This window comes from Halichoerus grypus, chromosome 3 (assembly GCF_964656455.1).
Source record: "Halichoerus grypus chromosome 3, mHalGry1.hap1.1, whole genome shotgun sequence".
In the NCBI taxonomy this organism is placed as follows: Eukaryota; Metazoa; Chordata; class Mammalia; order Carnivora; family Phocidae; genus Halichoerus; species Halichoerus grypus.
Window position 1 is genome coordinate 136413891 of NC_135714.1, and position 15585 is coordinate 136429475.

Below are 15585 nucleotides of genomic sequence, written 5' to 3' on the forward strand. Positions count from 1 at the left end.
GTTACCTCTTTACTTCATACAATTGTATGTTATTTTTGAGCCTGCTTGAGCTTGAAAAACCAACTCACTCACTAGGCTTAGTTCTGGGTAAATGTTGGCTGTTTTCAAAAGCCCAACCTCCCAGAAGTACTACTAATGATAAAATTCAGAAGAATGTGCTTACAGATATTCATAAAGCACACAAAGCTTATGCATACGTTCAATAGCTAGACCACAGCTGTGAATAATGGGGAGAGACCTGTGACTAGAGAGGAAGCAAGTATGTCCTTTGTCTTCCCTTTTTCTTTTTTTCTGCTCAGTTGATCACAGTTGGCACTTGGTTTTGACAGCAGACTGGGTGCAGGGCAGTGGAAGGCTGGGCCCGACACGCGTTTAGCTGGTGGTTCTGCTAAGTTGGGTTTTCTCCCCAGAGGCATGTAAATTTATTTGTACTTTTAAGGCATTGCTGAAAATTTTATTATTGAGCTGTAATAGATGTAAATAACTCCATAAACCTACACTTTGGAAATGACACTCCTTCTCTGATGGTAAAAGGACTCGATACTGACTGTTGGATCCTATCACATTTCCTTATGCATAGTAGGTACTCAATAACAATTTGTCAAATGAAAGAGTGAGGTTCTAGATATCTAAGATTTCTGGTATAATTCATTCTCTTAATGCATGTTTTGAGGATCAAGAGCCTATGGGGGAAGAAAATATGTGATATAATTTAGAAGTTCTGATATTGGCTGGTGGCAATGGTAGAGTGACAGAAAGCATTTGTTGAATTTGGGAGTAAGAAAATGTGTCTTCTGACACCTATGACTTACAGCTGCATTTCTGTCTTGCATTGTAGCTGGTTGTGGGGATGTTTCATCTATCTTAACAGACTAAGTTTCTCTGAGGACCAGAGTTGTTCTGTTCCAATCTCTGTCCTCCAAGACGACCTCTAGCACAGCGCTTGCTCAGAGCACGTATTCAGTATTGACAGTGGATTGCCTGTGAACTGTGAATGAAGGGAAGGGATGACGTCTAAACAGATTCTGGGTCCTCCCTGCCCTGTGCTGAAATTGGGATAGGTAGAAGTCTTCATTTGTATCACAAAGAGCATGAGGTGTATTCAGGATTCTTCATTACTTTTCAAATCCAGCCATTCTTTACTTCTTTAGCTATCTCCTGTTAAGAGTGTTGCAGCATTGTATTTTACTTTTAAATCCAGAAATATAAGAAGACAACAAAACACTAAAGTGCTATTTTGAATATGTTGCCAGGAGGTCTCTGTAGCCTGACAAATTTTGGAGTATTGATGTCTCCTCCACTGCAGCACCCCTGTGTCTTAGATTCCCATAATTAGCATTAAACACTGAGTAATAGTAATAGTAGCTGGTGCTCAAGAAAAGTGCCTACTATATGCAAAGGCACTGTCTAAACACTTTATGAAGCTTAACTTAGATACTGCTATAATCCTCATCTTACAGGTGAGTCAACAACTACAGCGAGGACGGGTGACTTGACTTGCTCAAGGATGCTGAGCTACTAAATGGCAGAGTCAGGTTTTGAACTCAGGCAGTGTGGTTCAAGTGAGTTATACTCTTAGCCCAGTGGCCTGGTGGACAGAGAGTACACAGGAGAATTGCCCGGCAGGACTCCTCTGAATACCTACCCTGCCCAAAATAAATATCTTGCTGTGTTTTCTGCCAATTTTTCATTCTGTTCTAAGGCCCAGAATTCCACCAGAAGTTTCTAATGTGAGAAATTTCTTGAATTAAAATTTATTGAAAAATCTCTTTTGGGGAGGGTCAAATACCTGCAGTGCTTTTCTCTGGAAAGTTCTGAGAATAAGAGCTAGAAGTAAGAGGTTAATAATTTTTTTTTTTTTTAAGATTTTATTTCTTTATTTGACAGAGAGAGAGATAGAGAGAGCAGAACACAAGCAGGGGGAGTGGGAGAGGGAGAAGCAGGCTTCCCGTGGAGCAGGGAGCCCGATGTGGGGCTCGATCCCAGGACACTGGGATCATGACCTGAGCCGAAGGCAGACGCTTAACGACTGAGCCACCCAGGCGCCCCTAAGAGGTTAATAATTTTTGAAATTTATATTTACCCCCCACCACCTCATTAGTATGATTGCCTAAGTGGGTGTCCCAGGTTTTTGGATTTCATTGAATTAAGAGCATTGAATTCCCTGTCATTCAAAAATTAAATTACCGACATAATGTGGGCAATTAAAAAAAGTTTCTTCTATTAATGATATTAGACAAAACAATGAACTGCTATCATCTAGTATCAATTTCAAAGAAAGCAAAAAAATGTGGTTATGATCCTAACATAAAGGAGGGCTCTTTAAATTGGATACACTTAGCTCATCGAGAATCTCACCACATTGTCCTTGTTATCTCATCTTGCCACTCACTCTTGCAGAAATGTTCCTGTGGACCTACATTTGGAACCTTCTCACGGTTCTTTGAAATTTGTCCTTTACCAGGAAGGGAAAATTGTACAGCTTCCTTTTCCTTCTTCCTGTATGGATCCTGTAGTTCTAGGATTCCGGGGTCGATGTAGAAACGCATCTGCCCTTTGTAACGCTGGCTCTGAAGTGGCACGCCATTTAAATTGTGAACATGTATTTTAGGAAATGTGGAGCTGGGAGCCATCTTCCCACCTTCTTATCTCCCTTTCTGGTTGTGGTAGCGTCTCTGCAATCATTGACTTCACAGGACCGTCACTCTTGTCACAGAAGAGCTCTTTGCATTCTTCTTATTTCTGGAGAATCTTGGTAACGATGCTCCAGTGGCTTCAGGTGTGTGTGTGTGTGTGTGTGTGTGTGTAACGATGCTCCAGTGGCTTCAGGTGTGTGTGTGTGTGTGTGTGTGTGTGTGTGTAACGATGCTCCAGTGGCTTCAGGTGTGTGTGTGTGTATGTGTGTGTAACGATGCTCCAGTGGCTTCAGGTGTGTGTGTGTGTGTGTAACGATGCTCCAGTGGCTTCAGGTGTGTGTATGTGTGTGTGTTGATGTCAGAGTATTGCTGTTAAGAAGGCCAGATGTGTTTATGTATGAATGTCATGGAGTCCATGATATCAGTGTATACATGCACAGATTGAAGCTGTCATGCGTGCCTGGCATATCCTGTACAATTGGGTGAGGTAAAACAATTACAGTAGGATAAGTAAAAAGACGTTAGATTTTAGCTTCGAAGGAGAGTTCAAAACATGATTGAGAGGTGGGATCCTTCAGAAAGTATGACCTGCTATCCCTTCTAGTGGAATACTTGATTCGAATTTTATATATATGTGTGTAATATATAATATATATTATATGTGTATGTTTCTAATTCTTTTCTATAATTGAATAATACACTTCTTTTTCTATAACTGCTGCCCCCACCCTACCATCAAGTGTTTATCTGGTTAGATGGTCAAACTTCCCCCTTCCTGCCACCTTACCTTTTATGGACAGATCTGAATTTTGAGCAGTACCTAATATTTTTTTTTTAGCATTTAGTTAATTTCTGACTAACATAGTTGGGAGGCTTTAATTACATATGTGGGATATTCTCATTTGCTTCTCCTGTTCTCTTGAGAAATAGAAAAGTTTGAGAAAAAGTATAATATTGGTGGTTGACTCCTCAGTAAAACATTCAAGATGGGAAAAACAGATGTCAAATTATTTTTGTCTTTTGTCCTGGAAAAATGGCAGCAGTGAAGTTTTCTATATTTAAACCTGCTTCCATTCAGAAGCTCTTCCTTTCTGCTAAGAGGCAATAAAGAGACTGTGTCCTCAGTGACCTGTTCTGCTTTGCTTTTATTATGTTAGGACTGCCTAAACTCCACTGCTGTAGGAATATTGACGTTTGTACAGTCAATGATTCAAAATAAGTACCGTAAGTTGAGCCTCTGGAATTAGGTCGGTATTTGAAACTTGAGGCAAACTGAGGGTGATTTTTGTAGACTCCAGGACCCCTTGTTGCAGAGACTGTGTTCAGTGGAGTGGTGTTTGTCAGCTCCTCTCTGCCCACCCCAGCTCAACAAGGTTTCTACGGGGTTTGCCTGAGCCAAACTGTCTGTGGGAAGTGAGTTGAACACCAAACTGTAGGTTTTAACTGTGTTGTTTATTTTTATTTTTATTTTTTTAAGATTTTATTTATTTATTTGAGAGAGAGAGAATGAGAGAGAGAGAGCACATGAGAGGGGATAGGGTCAGAGGGAGAAGCAGACTCCCTGCCGAGCAGGAAGCCCGATACGGGACTCGATCCAGGGACTCCAGGATCATGACCTGAGCCGAAGGCAGTCGCTTAACCAACTGAGCCACCCAGGCGCCCCGTTAACTGTGTTGTTTAGAGGAGAGCTGGGGACGAGAGAGTATGTTTGGTTGATTTTTTTTTTTTTTTTAATTGAAATGAATCATTAGAGCGGTGTGTTTGTGTGTTTATGTTTGTGCGTGCGCACGCCTGTGTCCAGCTGATTGACCTTCTGGTTGTTGCTCTTCAGCAGATGTTTAAATGTTAACTTGAAATGCCGTCATTCACTGCCTGCTAGCTTAATCATGGAGAACAAAAAGCAGGCTAGCGTTAAATTTACTGCAAATAATTTTCTAGTGTGTTAATCTGTATATGTGAAATTAAAATTTGACTACACAGTTTTTTTACTCTCAGAAATTAAAGTAAGATAGTGACTTTAAAATGAAGATATATTTTGTTTTTGCTGCCTAGGAGATGTGAATTCTGGGAAGCTGTAAACTTGGTGGTAATGCATTGTTCTGAAGGGGAAATACTTATACTGACTCTTGAAAACAGGAATCGTGGACTGATTTAGACACTTGATATTTTTCTCATTCGTGCACAAGATGAGTTTTTAGTTACAACTAAATTGTTGATTTTTCTAATGAGAAATTTTAATCTTCACAAATGAAACTTAATTGCTTCGATGGATTTTCCCCCTTAGGATATGACAACGAACATAGGGTGCAATATATTCTAAGTTGTTCGACATAACACTGCTCATTTAGTAATCATAAAAATTGCTTTGTGATGTCTGTTGTTGCTGTAGCTTTTAACTCTTGCATTTTCTTCAATAAGAGGTAAACTCTTTGAGAATGAGGATAGGCTGCAACACTTCATCTCTCTCTTAGAATTTATGAAGTACTTTTCTACCTTCTTCAGCTCATCACCCCTGAAACGTAACTGCTGTCAAGTCTCCCTGACACCAACTTGAAGTAGAGGAGTCTTGGGACAAGGGTGTGTTTTGTTGAAGCTAGATGTCTGTCTTGTAATTGTCATGGTTAATTCAGGAGGGAATGACTTTATAACTACTTTTGTCTCAAATTTAGCAACTGTTCAAAAACTCTGTGTCTTTTTTAAAGGTATAAGTGATGCCTTCTTCAGGGGAAAACACCCGAGGAAGTTTTAGACAAACAGAATAGCTTGAATCTGTACCTTTTACTTCTGGAATTCCTTATGCACGTGTCTTGTGAAGATACAATGCTGAAAAACCTGAAGCTGGAGAAGTATATCCAGGCTTTATCAAAGATGACCAGTAATATCATTTTCCTGAGTTCTGATATGTGAATTTGAATGAAATTACAGCTCTGGGAGAATGTTTCCTTTCAGGTATAAATTAGTAAGCTCAGAAACAGTCTTCATAGGATTTAAAGTTGAAATTGCTGTTTAAGAACATGTTTAAGAATTTTACTGAAAATCATACAGTCCACCATGGATTTTTTTCCTGAAGTGTGTGATGGTGTAACTCTGGCATATGAAGGACTTGGATGGCACAAAACACCTCAGCCGTGTTGTGATTTGACATTTTTGTTTTAAATGCTCTGTTGCTTTACTATGACATGTGGGATGGGGAAGCTGCTTTAAAAGATCATTCCCTGCTACGGATGATTGGAATTAAGTGATTTTAATAGGTGTGCTGATGGACTTGTCTCCCTTCCCCTACGCCCTTTTCATTACGAGCACGGGAAAAAGGACTTGTATTTTCTCAGATGATCTTAAGGAATGCTTTAAACACTCAAATCTCTTAAGTATATGTATAGTGGAAATGTACTTGAGACCAGCGCCTGAGATTTCCGGTCATAGAAATGGACTGTTGGTCCGGTCTGCCACCTTGTGGCCCTTTACAGAATTGTCTCAGACTATAGAGGTAGGAGTTTCCCACAGCTCTGAACACCAAGTTTGGAAACATGTTTTCTGCCTTTTTTTCTTTTACTGTTATTCTCAGGAGTATTCACTTTAAGGTCTTGTATACCACCACCCCCACAGGAAGGTTGCCCTTTCCTTTCTTTGCATCTAGTGCATCCGCAGTCTGTTGATACACAGAAGGTGTAAAAGAGAACAGAGTGACTTTGTTCAAGGTGCTTATTCTCCAGTTGAGGAGATAAAATGCAAACCCTTGAAAGTAAAGTGGCCACCCAGAACACATGTGAAGGGCCACATGTGAGTGGCACAGGCAGTGGGATCTTCCGTGGCTCAGAAAGGAAGCCCACACTACCTGTGCAAAATGGGGTCTGGGAAACGTGCTTTTCACTAGGGTGAGAGGGACTTTGTTAGGCTGGACCCAAAGATTGTCAGTCATTTGTACAAAAAGGGTGCAAGAGATTGTTGGTGTTTGGGCTTTATTCAGAAGCCCTCCTGGGGGGCTTTGGAAGCAGGAGATTTGAATGGGATGTGCTGGAAACAGTGCACAGGTAGGTGCTCTGGAGGAAATAGGCATCTTCTGCCCACCAAACCTGATATAAAAATTGGGATTTATAAAGCAGACAATTTAAGGGACCCTTTAAAAGTTTTATAAATAATTCATTTGACTTTATTTTTATTTTTTTAGATAGAGATATGTATGAAAAGGATGCATTAATTTGTAAAAATTCTGATGTGTATGATTTCAGGAATATTTTTAATTTTATATTCTTAGCATTACTATGTGCTTGTACTCCGATCTCATAGGTAATAAAATCAGCTACTAGTTTCCAAGGGTCTATATGTGCCAAGTGTTGTTTTGAAATTATATATCACGTTAGCCATATAGCCTAGCCGAGTAGATAGTCTTTACTTTGTTTTGCAAATATAGTCTCTGTAAGACACCAAAGGTCACACGTCTTGGCAGTGATGGAGATGAGGATGTGAACTCTGCTCCATTTGACACCCAAACCTATGTTCTTTCCAACTATCCTTCTTGGGATAATTGTTTTATATGTTTTAGTGTATAAAAATGGAGGATCTTCCAAATAAAACTTTGCAGCTTTACCGCCATGTTAACAGACACAGAGAAACTTGCAGGCTTCTCACCTTTCTGCCCTCTCCCCCATTTGGCTATACACTTGAGTTTTAGTCTTGAATATTTTAGCTTTTAACGTCCTTACTAATGATGTTCAAGACATAGCTCTCTAATTCCTTGCTAGTGATCTTTAGCCGACAAGGATAAATTACCTTTTTGTCTTTGCAAGGGAGAATAAATTGGCATCAGTACGGTTCCTGGTGCTAACATTGATGCCACTTAAGCAGGTGCTCCTTTCTCTTTCTCCTTATGTTTAAATCTGTAGGCTTTTACCCCTTGGGTCTCCATAGACCTGCTAATTGTGGCAAAATCTTGGCCTTAGATTCTTTGATGATTGAGATAAAGTCTTTTTAAAGGAATCAACCTTCCTTTTTTTTTTTTTTTAAATTTATCTTATAACGGGAGGGTTATACCCTTTGACCACCTTACTGATTATAGTTTAAATACATAGCTTCATGGGGCATCTGACTGGCTCAGTCCGTGGAACTTGTGACTCTTGACCTCCGGGTTGTGAGTTTGAGCCCCACACTGGGTGTAGAGATTACTTGAAAATAAAATCTTAAAAAAAATACATAGCTTCACAAGATGCATGTATTTTTTCTCATAGTGCGGTGCAAAATACTGCCTCCCCCATTGTTTACAAAGAGTCTCTAGAGGATAGGAAGAAGGAGCACACAACGCTAATTGTGGGAAAGGAGATAGAGGAATACTTCTCTTTTCTCAGATCTCCAAAGATTGTATTAAAATATATTGTAAGTTGTTGGCGAATCCCCGATTCTGGTGAACAAGTGAAATTAAAAGCTAGTTCTAAATGCATTATGAATTTGCTATGAGGCTGATGATAATCTGAATGAGCCTCTAAGGAGAAATTAGAGAAAGAGCCCAAGATGCAGAAAACTTTCCCTCTGACTTCTTTCCTATTAGACTGTGTTGTGTTTATAGACTCTGAGCAAGAAGGTTGGTTAGGTTTTGAACAAGTAGAGAATGCTTTTGGGTTTTGATATGTGGTTTATGTTTGGGGCAAAAGTGTGTTTGTTTGTTCTTCTTTTCATGGAAAGCTGCATTCCAATCGGCCTGTCAGTATTCTTGTCTACTGGGCTGCAGTGTTTTTACAGTCGCTCAGTCTGCTTTCAAATAGCATCTATTTTTGAAAAAAGGATGTCCTTCCTAGGGTAGAAGGAAAAGCTTATTGTTCCAAAAAATGCTGCTTCCTGGTTAGAGCAACATTTTCCTGTTTGTCTTCAAGACTAGAAAAATTTGGGGAAAAATAGTGTACATTTTTAAGGGTCCTTTAAAATAGCAACGGTCATGTCAATTGTATTTGTCTTGGGAGGTGCACTTGGGGAATTCTCAGTTTGCATATCATAGTTTCTTGACAGAAATGTCAGTTGGGATACTTCAGGTGATTTAATGCTCCAGCATTTGTTTTTCTGCAGTCAAGTTTGTTGAAATGTAACTTCAGTCTGTGAATGTCTCTTGTTTGCATAGAAAAAAATTTATCATCCAGGAATATGACTCCCCGAAGGTCATACATTTCCTTGTTTATCTTAAGAGAAAGCCTTTGCTCTCTGATGCAGCAAGCATATCTGCATTTCACTGAGGTTTGCACATTCAGGTTGGTTGGAGGAGCTAATCTTCCTTAGCACCTCACCTTTTTGCCTTTTTGTATCTTTGCTGGGTAAAGGCAATTCCATGCCAATTTATAGATTATTTTAATAAAGACCAACTATTAAGAGGAAATGAGGGTTAAAACTTATAGGTGAAAAGTGAAGGCAGAGCACTTAGGGGTGACCTCTACGGGCAAGGAAGGGGGATGGAAGTGGTTCCTGGGCTTGTTGGGTTGCTTCACTTGGCTTCTCATGCCCCCGTATCTCTTCCCTTACTCTGCTGATATTTTTCCTTTCTCTTGGTTGTGCTCTCTGAAATCTCATACATTTACAGATTTGTTTGGACTATGGAACTGCAAATGGAGGCAGACAACTACCCACAGAAGATTCAAGGGCCCCCACTGATCACTCATCTCTGCATTTGTCTTCAGATTTAATTTTAATTTTTAGACTTTTAATTTTTAGACCGAGGCATTGATGCCTTAGAATGAGGTTTGGGGTATCGCCGGACACCTGGGGAGAGGGTAGAAAAAAATGCGTAGGAAGATTCAAAAGGCCATCTTTGCCTATTTCAAAATATTGCTTGGTCCATTTTGCTCCTAGGGAAGGATAAGAAAGCTTGTCTTCCTTTTTGCCTTTCAGTGTTATTTACCTTACTTGAAATCCCTGATCATCGCTAAACCTAATATTTGGCCACTGGGCTCTTTATTGAAGAAAAGCTTAGCCAGAGTCCTTATTTCTTTAGTTTGCATTTCTTCTGCTCATCTCTAATCAAGTTCTTTCTTTCCTCAGAGTCAGGAGGAGAGATTTCCTGATGCCTTTTCCAAAGCTTTTCTGCTTTTCCTACCTACCTCAAATCTGTGATGGCTGTGTTCATATTGCACAGTGAAACATTACACTTACTTGTTGTTGCCATCTAGACATCATTTCTTACCATTCCTTCTGTTAGTTACAACTAAGAGGTCTCAAGTGTAGATACAATGTATCTATAAAGTCATCTAATTCAAGCTAGATTATATTGCCTTCCATTTAACAGCTTCATTTAGAATAATGGTGTCTGCTTCTTGAGTTTATAAGCTCCTTGGGGCATAAACCATTTAAAATAAGTTTCTTTTGAGATGGCTTATTCTAAGGGTAATAGAAGAAACTCTAGACGTAATCGTTGAATTCATTTCGAGAGTTGAATACAATTCAAGAAGTTTATAGTCTAGTTAGATATCTGAAGTACTTGAAACAGTTGCATAGGATTCCCTGATTTTGTATTGCTTGAGTGACACATGTTTAAATTTATTCCCCAGAAAACATCATGATTATGTGAGCTGCAGATGTCTTATTTATGCAGTGACATACATACAGATTGGGTCACGCAGTAGTGAGGTAATGCAGTCCCTTTCCTTCACACTCAGAGTTTCATAATGCAGGCTCCGTAACAGATTTCTGACCCATTTACTATATCAGTGACTTATAGGTGAGAATACACCATTGTTCTCTACATTTTTAAAACTAATAAGCAATCTTATTTAATTTGCAAGTTATAACTATACTTATCATCTTAAGATAAATAATGTAGCTATTGTCCTTAAATATATTTTATATAATCATATAGGCTATATGTTCATACTCCAAGTTGTTGCATCAGTACTGACATATGTCCTGGGTGTGACATAACATTCAGGAAGGTGACCCCTGCGCAACTATGAAACCCTACAATGTTAAGAAGCACCAGATTAATGAAGTGCCATTTCATTAAGGGGTATGCTCTTTTACTTTGATTTTGCTGGGTTTGTTTGAACAAGACAGTTATTTAAGACCTATTGTCTTTTAAGGCTTAAGGGTGTTTTTTCCCTCTGTTCTATATCTAAGCTTCCAAATTCTTGCTTCTGTCATGTTTCTTTTAGACTTCTCCCTTCTCCACCTTTAAAAAAAAAATTATTTCTTTCTACTGCTTTCCCAGTATACCTTTTTTTGTCATTGTAAATTTATTTGCTTGATGAGTGTTAAATGAATGTGAATAGTCTTGTCTGTTAAATAAGAGTGTTTTAGGCCTTGGGCAGGTTATAACCCAAGGTTGATAGGTAATTCAGTGAAAAATATTTAAGACTTTAGTATTAGATTCATAATATAAGGTCTTCAGAAATGGGGGGCAGTCTTTCCATACTATTTAATGACTGCAAGTAGCACAGATATTTATAATATCTAAAATAGAATGTGTACTTTAGGATTGTCCAGAAAAGCTCTTATTATAGCTATTAAAGAAAACTCATTAATTAGGACACTTTTTATTGATTTTCCCTACATGCAAATAGAGTATTATGATTGGAGTCTGATTGTTTCTAAAGAAGGAATTTATTAGCTTTAGGAATGCAAACTTTAACTAGATGGTGGGAAAGGTTTTGTTTCAGCTTTCTTATTTGTATTGAATTTATAGGGTCTAGTTTTAGATTTCAGTCTTTAAATAGCTTTTAAAAGACTTGTGGGAAATAACAAGGACTATAGATGGATAAAGTTGAAGACCATCAGTTTATTTGAAAGTTGATCACCAGAGGATGGCACTTTAAATATCTAATGCTATAAATTTTAAATTGGGACAATTTAAAGTTATAAGTAAGGTTTTTTCCCCCTATCACATCACAATATTGTTTAAGGACTACACTAAAATATTTTAGGCTGAAAACCTCAATATCCTCCTAAAAAGTTTTCGAATTTCTTACCTAGTTGTTATCACTATCCCTTATCTGTGCCCTTAATATACGAAATTTAATTACACATGTAGTTTGAATTGTTTAGAAAGGTATTCCTAGGGCTACAGAATTTTTTTCTTAACTAAAAGAGAGGATTAAGGGACACCTGGGTTGCTCATTGGTTAAGCATCTGTCTTTGGCTCAGGTCATGACCCCAGCGTCCTGGGATTGTGTCCCGCATTGGGCTTCTTGCTCAGTGGGGATTCTGCGTCTCCCTCTGCCTACAGCTCCCTCGCTTGTGCTCTGTCTTTGACAAATAAATAAGTAAAATCTTAAAAAAAAGAAAAGAGGATTAAATTGAACCAAAGTGTAGTATAAGACTTGTACACTCAAAAGTATAAAACATTGTTGAAAGAAATTAAGGAAGACCTAAGTAAACGGCAAAACATCCCCTGCCATGGATTGGAAGACTAAATGTTGTTAAGATGGCAATACTACCTGAATTGATCTACCGACTCAGTGCAATCCTTATTAAAATTTCAGCTTTATTTATTTATTTATTTATTTATTTATTTATTTATTGCGGATTGCCCACCCATGCCCTCTTCCTGTTGCTCTTTTTCTGGGCTGAGGAGAGTGCAGTGGGTTTCAGAGCCAAGAGGGCAGGGGGGAAGGGTCATGTACATGGCCTCCGCTGGGTTCTGTGCCATGGCTTAGTGCCACTGTGGTCTCCTAGAAAAAAAAATTGTGGTATGTGAATTATATCTCAATAGAATTCTTATTTTAAAACAAGACAAAAAGGATAGGGGCACCTGGGTGGCTCAGTTAAGTGTCAGACTCTTGGTTTTGGCTCAGGTCATGATCTCACAGTGGTGGGATTAAGCCCTGCGTGGGGCTCCAAGCTCCTTGCAGCAGTCTACTTCAGATTTTCCCCCCACCCCATGCGTGCACGCACACGCTCTTTCTCTCGCTCTCTCTCTCTCAAAATAAATAAAATCTTTTAAAAAAATGATAATTTTTCAAGTTTCTTAAAATACTTATTTTCGATAAGTTTAAGCCAATTTATTATATATTTTAATACCCTTGTATATATCCCCAAGATGGTTGAATGGATGACACTTGTGTGATTTAGCTTTTCTCTTGATTTTTCCTGCTTTTTCCTGACAAGTCTAATAATTTCTATTTTTCTTTTCAAACAGGATCTGGAAATAGTATATTCCTATTTACATGGTATGGAAGCCTTATCAAACTTGAGAGAGCACCAACTTAGGTAAGTCATTTTATGATGACTAATAATGGGATGCTGGAATTTTATATGACCCTTTATTATGGTTAAGAAGTAGGATTAAAGATAACTTATGAAAACTCTGCCTCATCTAGCCTCTGTACTGGGCCTTATAAGTTTTACATCCATATAATAATTTTTTGACATTTCTGCCATAGTGATATCTTCTCTTCCTCCATATCCCACTCCTTGCCCCCCTCATCTAAAGGAATAAACACTACTTGGTGAATACCCCAAAAGGAGTGTTATTTGCTGTCCTGGCAAACAAAGATCTACATTTCAGCACTTAGATATATAAGAAACCAGAATGTTTTTAACCATTCAAAGAACAATGAGGTTCATTATTTTAATATGTTTTAGGTCTTTGTATGGAATATATTTTTTTTTTTTTTTTTTTTTTAAAGATTTTATTTATTTATTTGAGAGAGAGAGAGAGAGAAAGCACATGAGAGGGGGGGAGGGTCAGAGGGAGAAGCAGACTCCCTGCTGAGCAGGGAGCCCGATGCGGGACTCGATCCCGGGACTCCAGGATCATGACCTGAGCCGAAGGCAGTCGCTTAACCAACTGAGCCACCCAGGTGCCCCTGTATGGAATATATTTATTGCATTAAGTTAACTGCCCTTTTTTGGGAAACACATATAAAATCTTATTGGTTCTATTCTACAGTGATAGAGTAACCTTAATTATGGTTATCTGGGCTGTATTTAAAGAACAAAAACATATAATCCAGTGATTTTGTCTTAACTGGAACAGAATATAAAGGACCTTGGGAAGATGGATTATATATAAACACCAGCAAGGACATAGAGAAGGTTTTGCTTCCTCCAATTGTAGCTAGTTTTGATACCAGCAGCTTTTAATTATTAAAGGAATACTTTTTCTATGTATTTTCCCTTTACTCTTTAAACACTAATTAATATGCGAGCATGTCAATTTCATATTTAGTTGTTAATTGAAAAAAGTGTCAAGAGGATTGAGTTCTTCTAAAATTTAATTTTTAATGAAAATCATTTAAATTAGATTGCAGGTTAAGTGTTTAAAAATTCAGGTTTTATTGGAAAGGACAAAACTATTGGGAATTTAGAAGATGGCTCAAATTAAAGTAGGAATAATTTTAAAAGTGTCTAACTTCCATTTTATGTTTTTTTTTGGTGACAACTACCCTAAGAAAAAATTGTAGCACCATCTATTTGATTGAATGCAGTTAATCTGCAAGTGCAAGTGGAATTATTTAATAAGCAAATATAAATGGCACATTCCTATGTGTGTATAAAACCACACATGGATAATATTTAAATAATATTTACATATATAATGTATGTCTATGGTATATGTGGTTATAAAGTTATTTAGGTAACAGGGACTCTGTGCAATAGAACAAGGAAAATTTTAATACTTCTTAATGGAAATTTTCAAAATTACAAAAGTAAGTAGTACGATGAAGTCCCATAAATCCATCACCCAGCTTTAGAACCACCAATTTTCCACTGCTTCAAAGGGAAATTTTGGGTAGAAATAGCTGATTAATTCAGTCATATAGTTTAGTCTATTTATACTTTAGAAAGTCTGTTTTGGAGACTATACAGTTTTGTTTGTTGGCATGAGCTTACAGGGAGGGAACTTTAAGATGTTTATCTTATTCTGCTTATGTTGAAAATCATTTGTTTCTGATATTTATGGAAAATATCAGCTGAAACTAACTTCAGTCCTTTTTTAGAACAAGATCAAGATACCAACATGGTTAATAACAAACAAACAAAAAAAGAGGTATAGATAAATACAATGACTTGGATAAAAGAGCTACCATTTCTAGGAAAAATATATCTTATTTAGATAATTTATTTTCTTTGAATTTTATACATAAAAGTTTTATCCCTGGGATTAACAGGGAACAGTTAAGACTTCCACATAATAGAGTTTTCCAATTTTAGAAAAGAAACAGCACTTAATCATGATTTTGAAAGTTTGTTTATTTGGCGTTAGGTAATAGAACATTAGTCTTCTATGAGGGACAGCAGAGACTTTCGTTTTTTGGAAAACTTCAGCTTTGTGCATTATTGTGGCCCACCCATGTGTAAGCAGTAAAGTGATTCTGAGTGTTAGTTGGCATGCAGTTAATGACTATGTTGCTGTAAGATCACATATCCTATGAAGTGTATAGGTTTTCAGATCTTCACTTGAAAACTATATATTTTTTCAACACAACTTTATTTTTCTAACGTTTACTCCCTGAATCCACATGGATTAGAAGCAGCATATTTGCCAAAAGGGCAGAGGATGCTATAGTTAGGTGAGAGCCAAAAATCTGAAAAAGCAAAGTTAACTGTCTGGACCCATTCAGTGTTGGAAGTAAGAGCTTGCTGGAATTCATGTTCTTTAGCATTACGGATAAGTGTAATTATTGTTACATAAGCAGTTTTAGACCATTAAGAAACAACTAAATTATGCTTAGTATATTCTTGAATTCAGGGAATATCAATGTGCTTTTTGTTAAAACATCCTCCAACGATGTTTAAAGATGACCAGTTTTGGTACTTTTCCCATTTATTTATTTATTTTAGTACTTTCCCCATTAATTTGTCTTATAGAAGATTTTATCATGATTTTCTGAGGGCACTGGTTAAATTTATTTATTCAGTCAGCAGTCATTGATGTGTGCCTATTATGTGCTGGACATTGACGTAAGCCATGGAGATACATTGAGGTAGGCCAGACCTCTGCCTTTATGGAGCTTATATTCCTGGTGGGGCAGACAAG

The 15585-nt window shown here is 37.6% G+C and overlaps 1 protein-coding gene across 11 annotated transcripts in view; it reads left to right on the plus strand.

Moving 5' to 3' along the window:
• The window catches only part of RAPGEF2 (Rap guanine nucleotide exchange factor 2), a 234884-nt gene that overhangs the window by 56044 nt on the left and 163255 nt on the right, over positions 1-15585 (plus strand). For 10 of the 11 annotated variants that reach the window (XM_078069378.1, XM_078069375.1, XM_078069379.1 and 7 more), the window contains exon 2: positions 12742-12812. In XM_078069378.1, coding sequence (XP_077925504.1) covers positions 12742-12812 — 71 coding nt within the window. Of the gene's footprint in view, positions 1-2624; positions 2780-12741; positions 12813-15585 lie in introns of those variants that run through there. The other variant, XM_078069373.1, reaches the window with a different exon arrangement.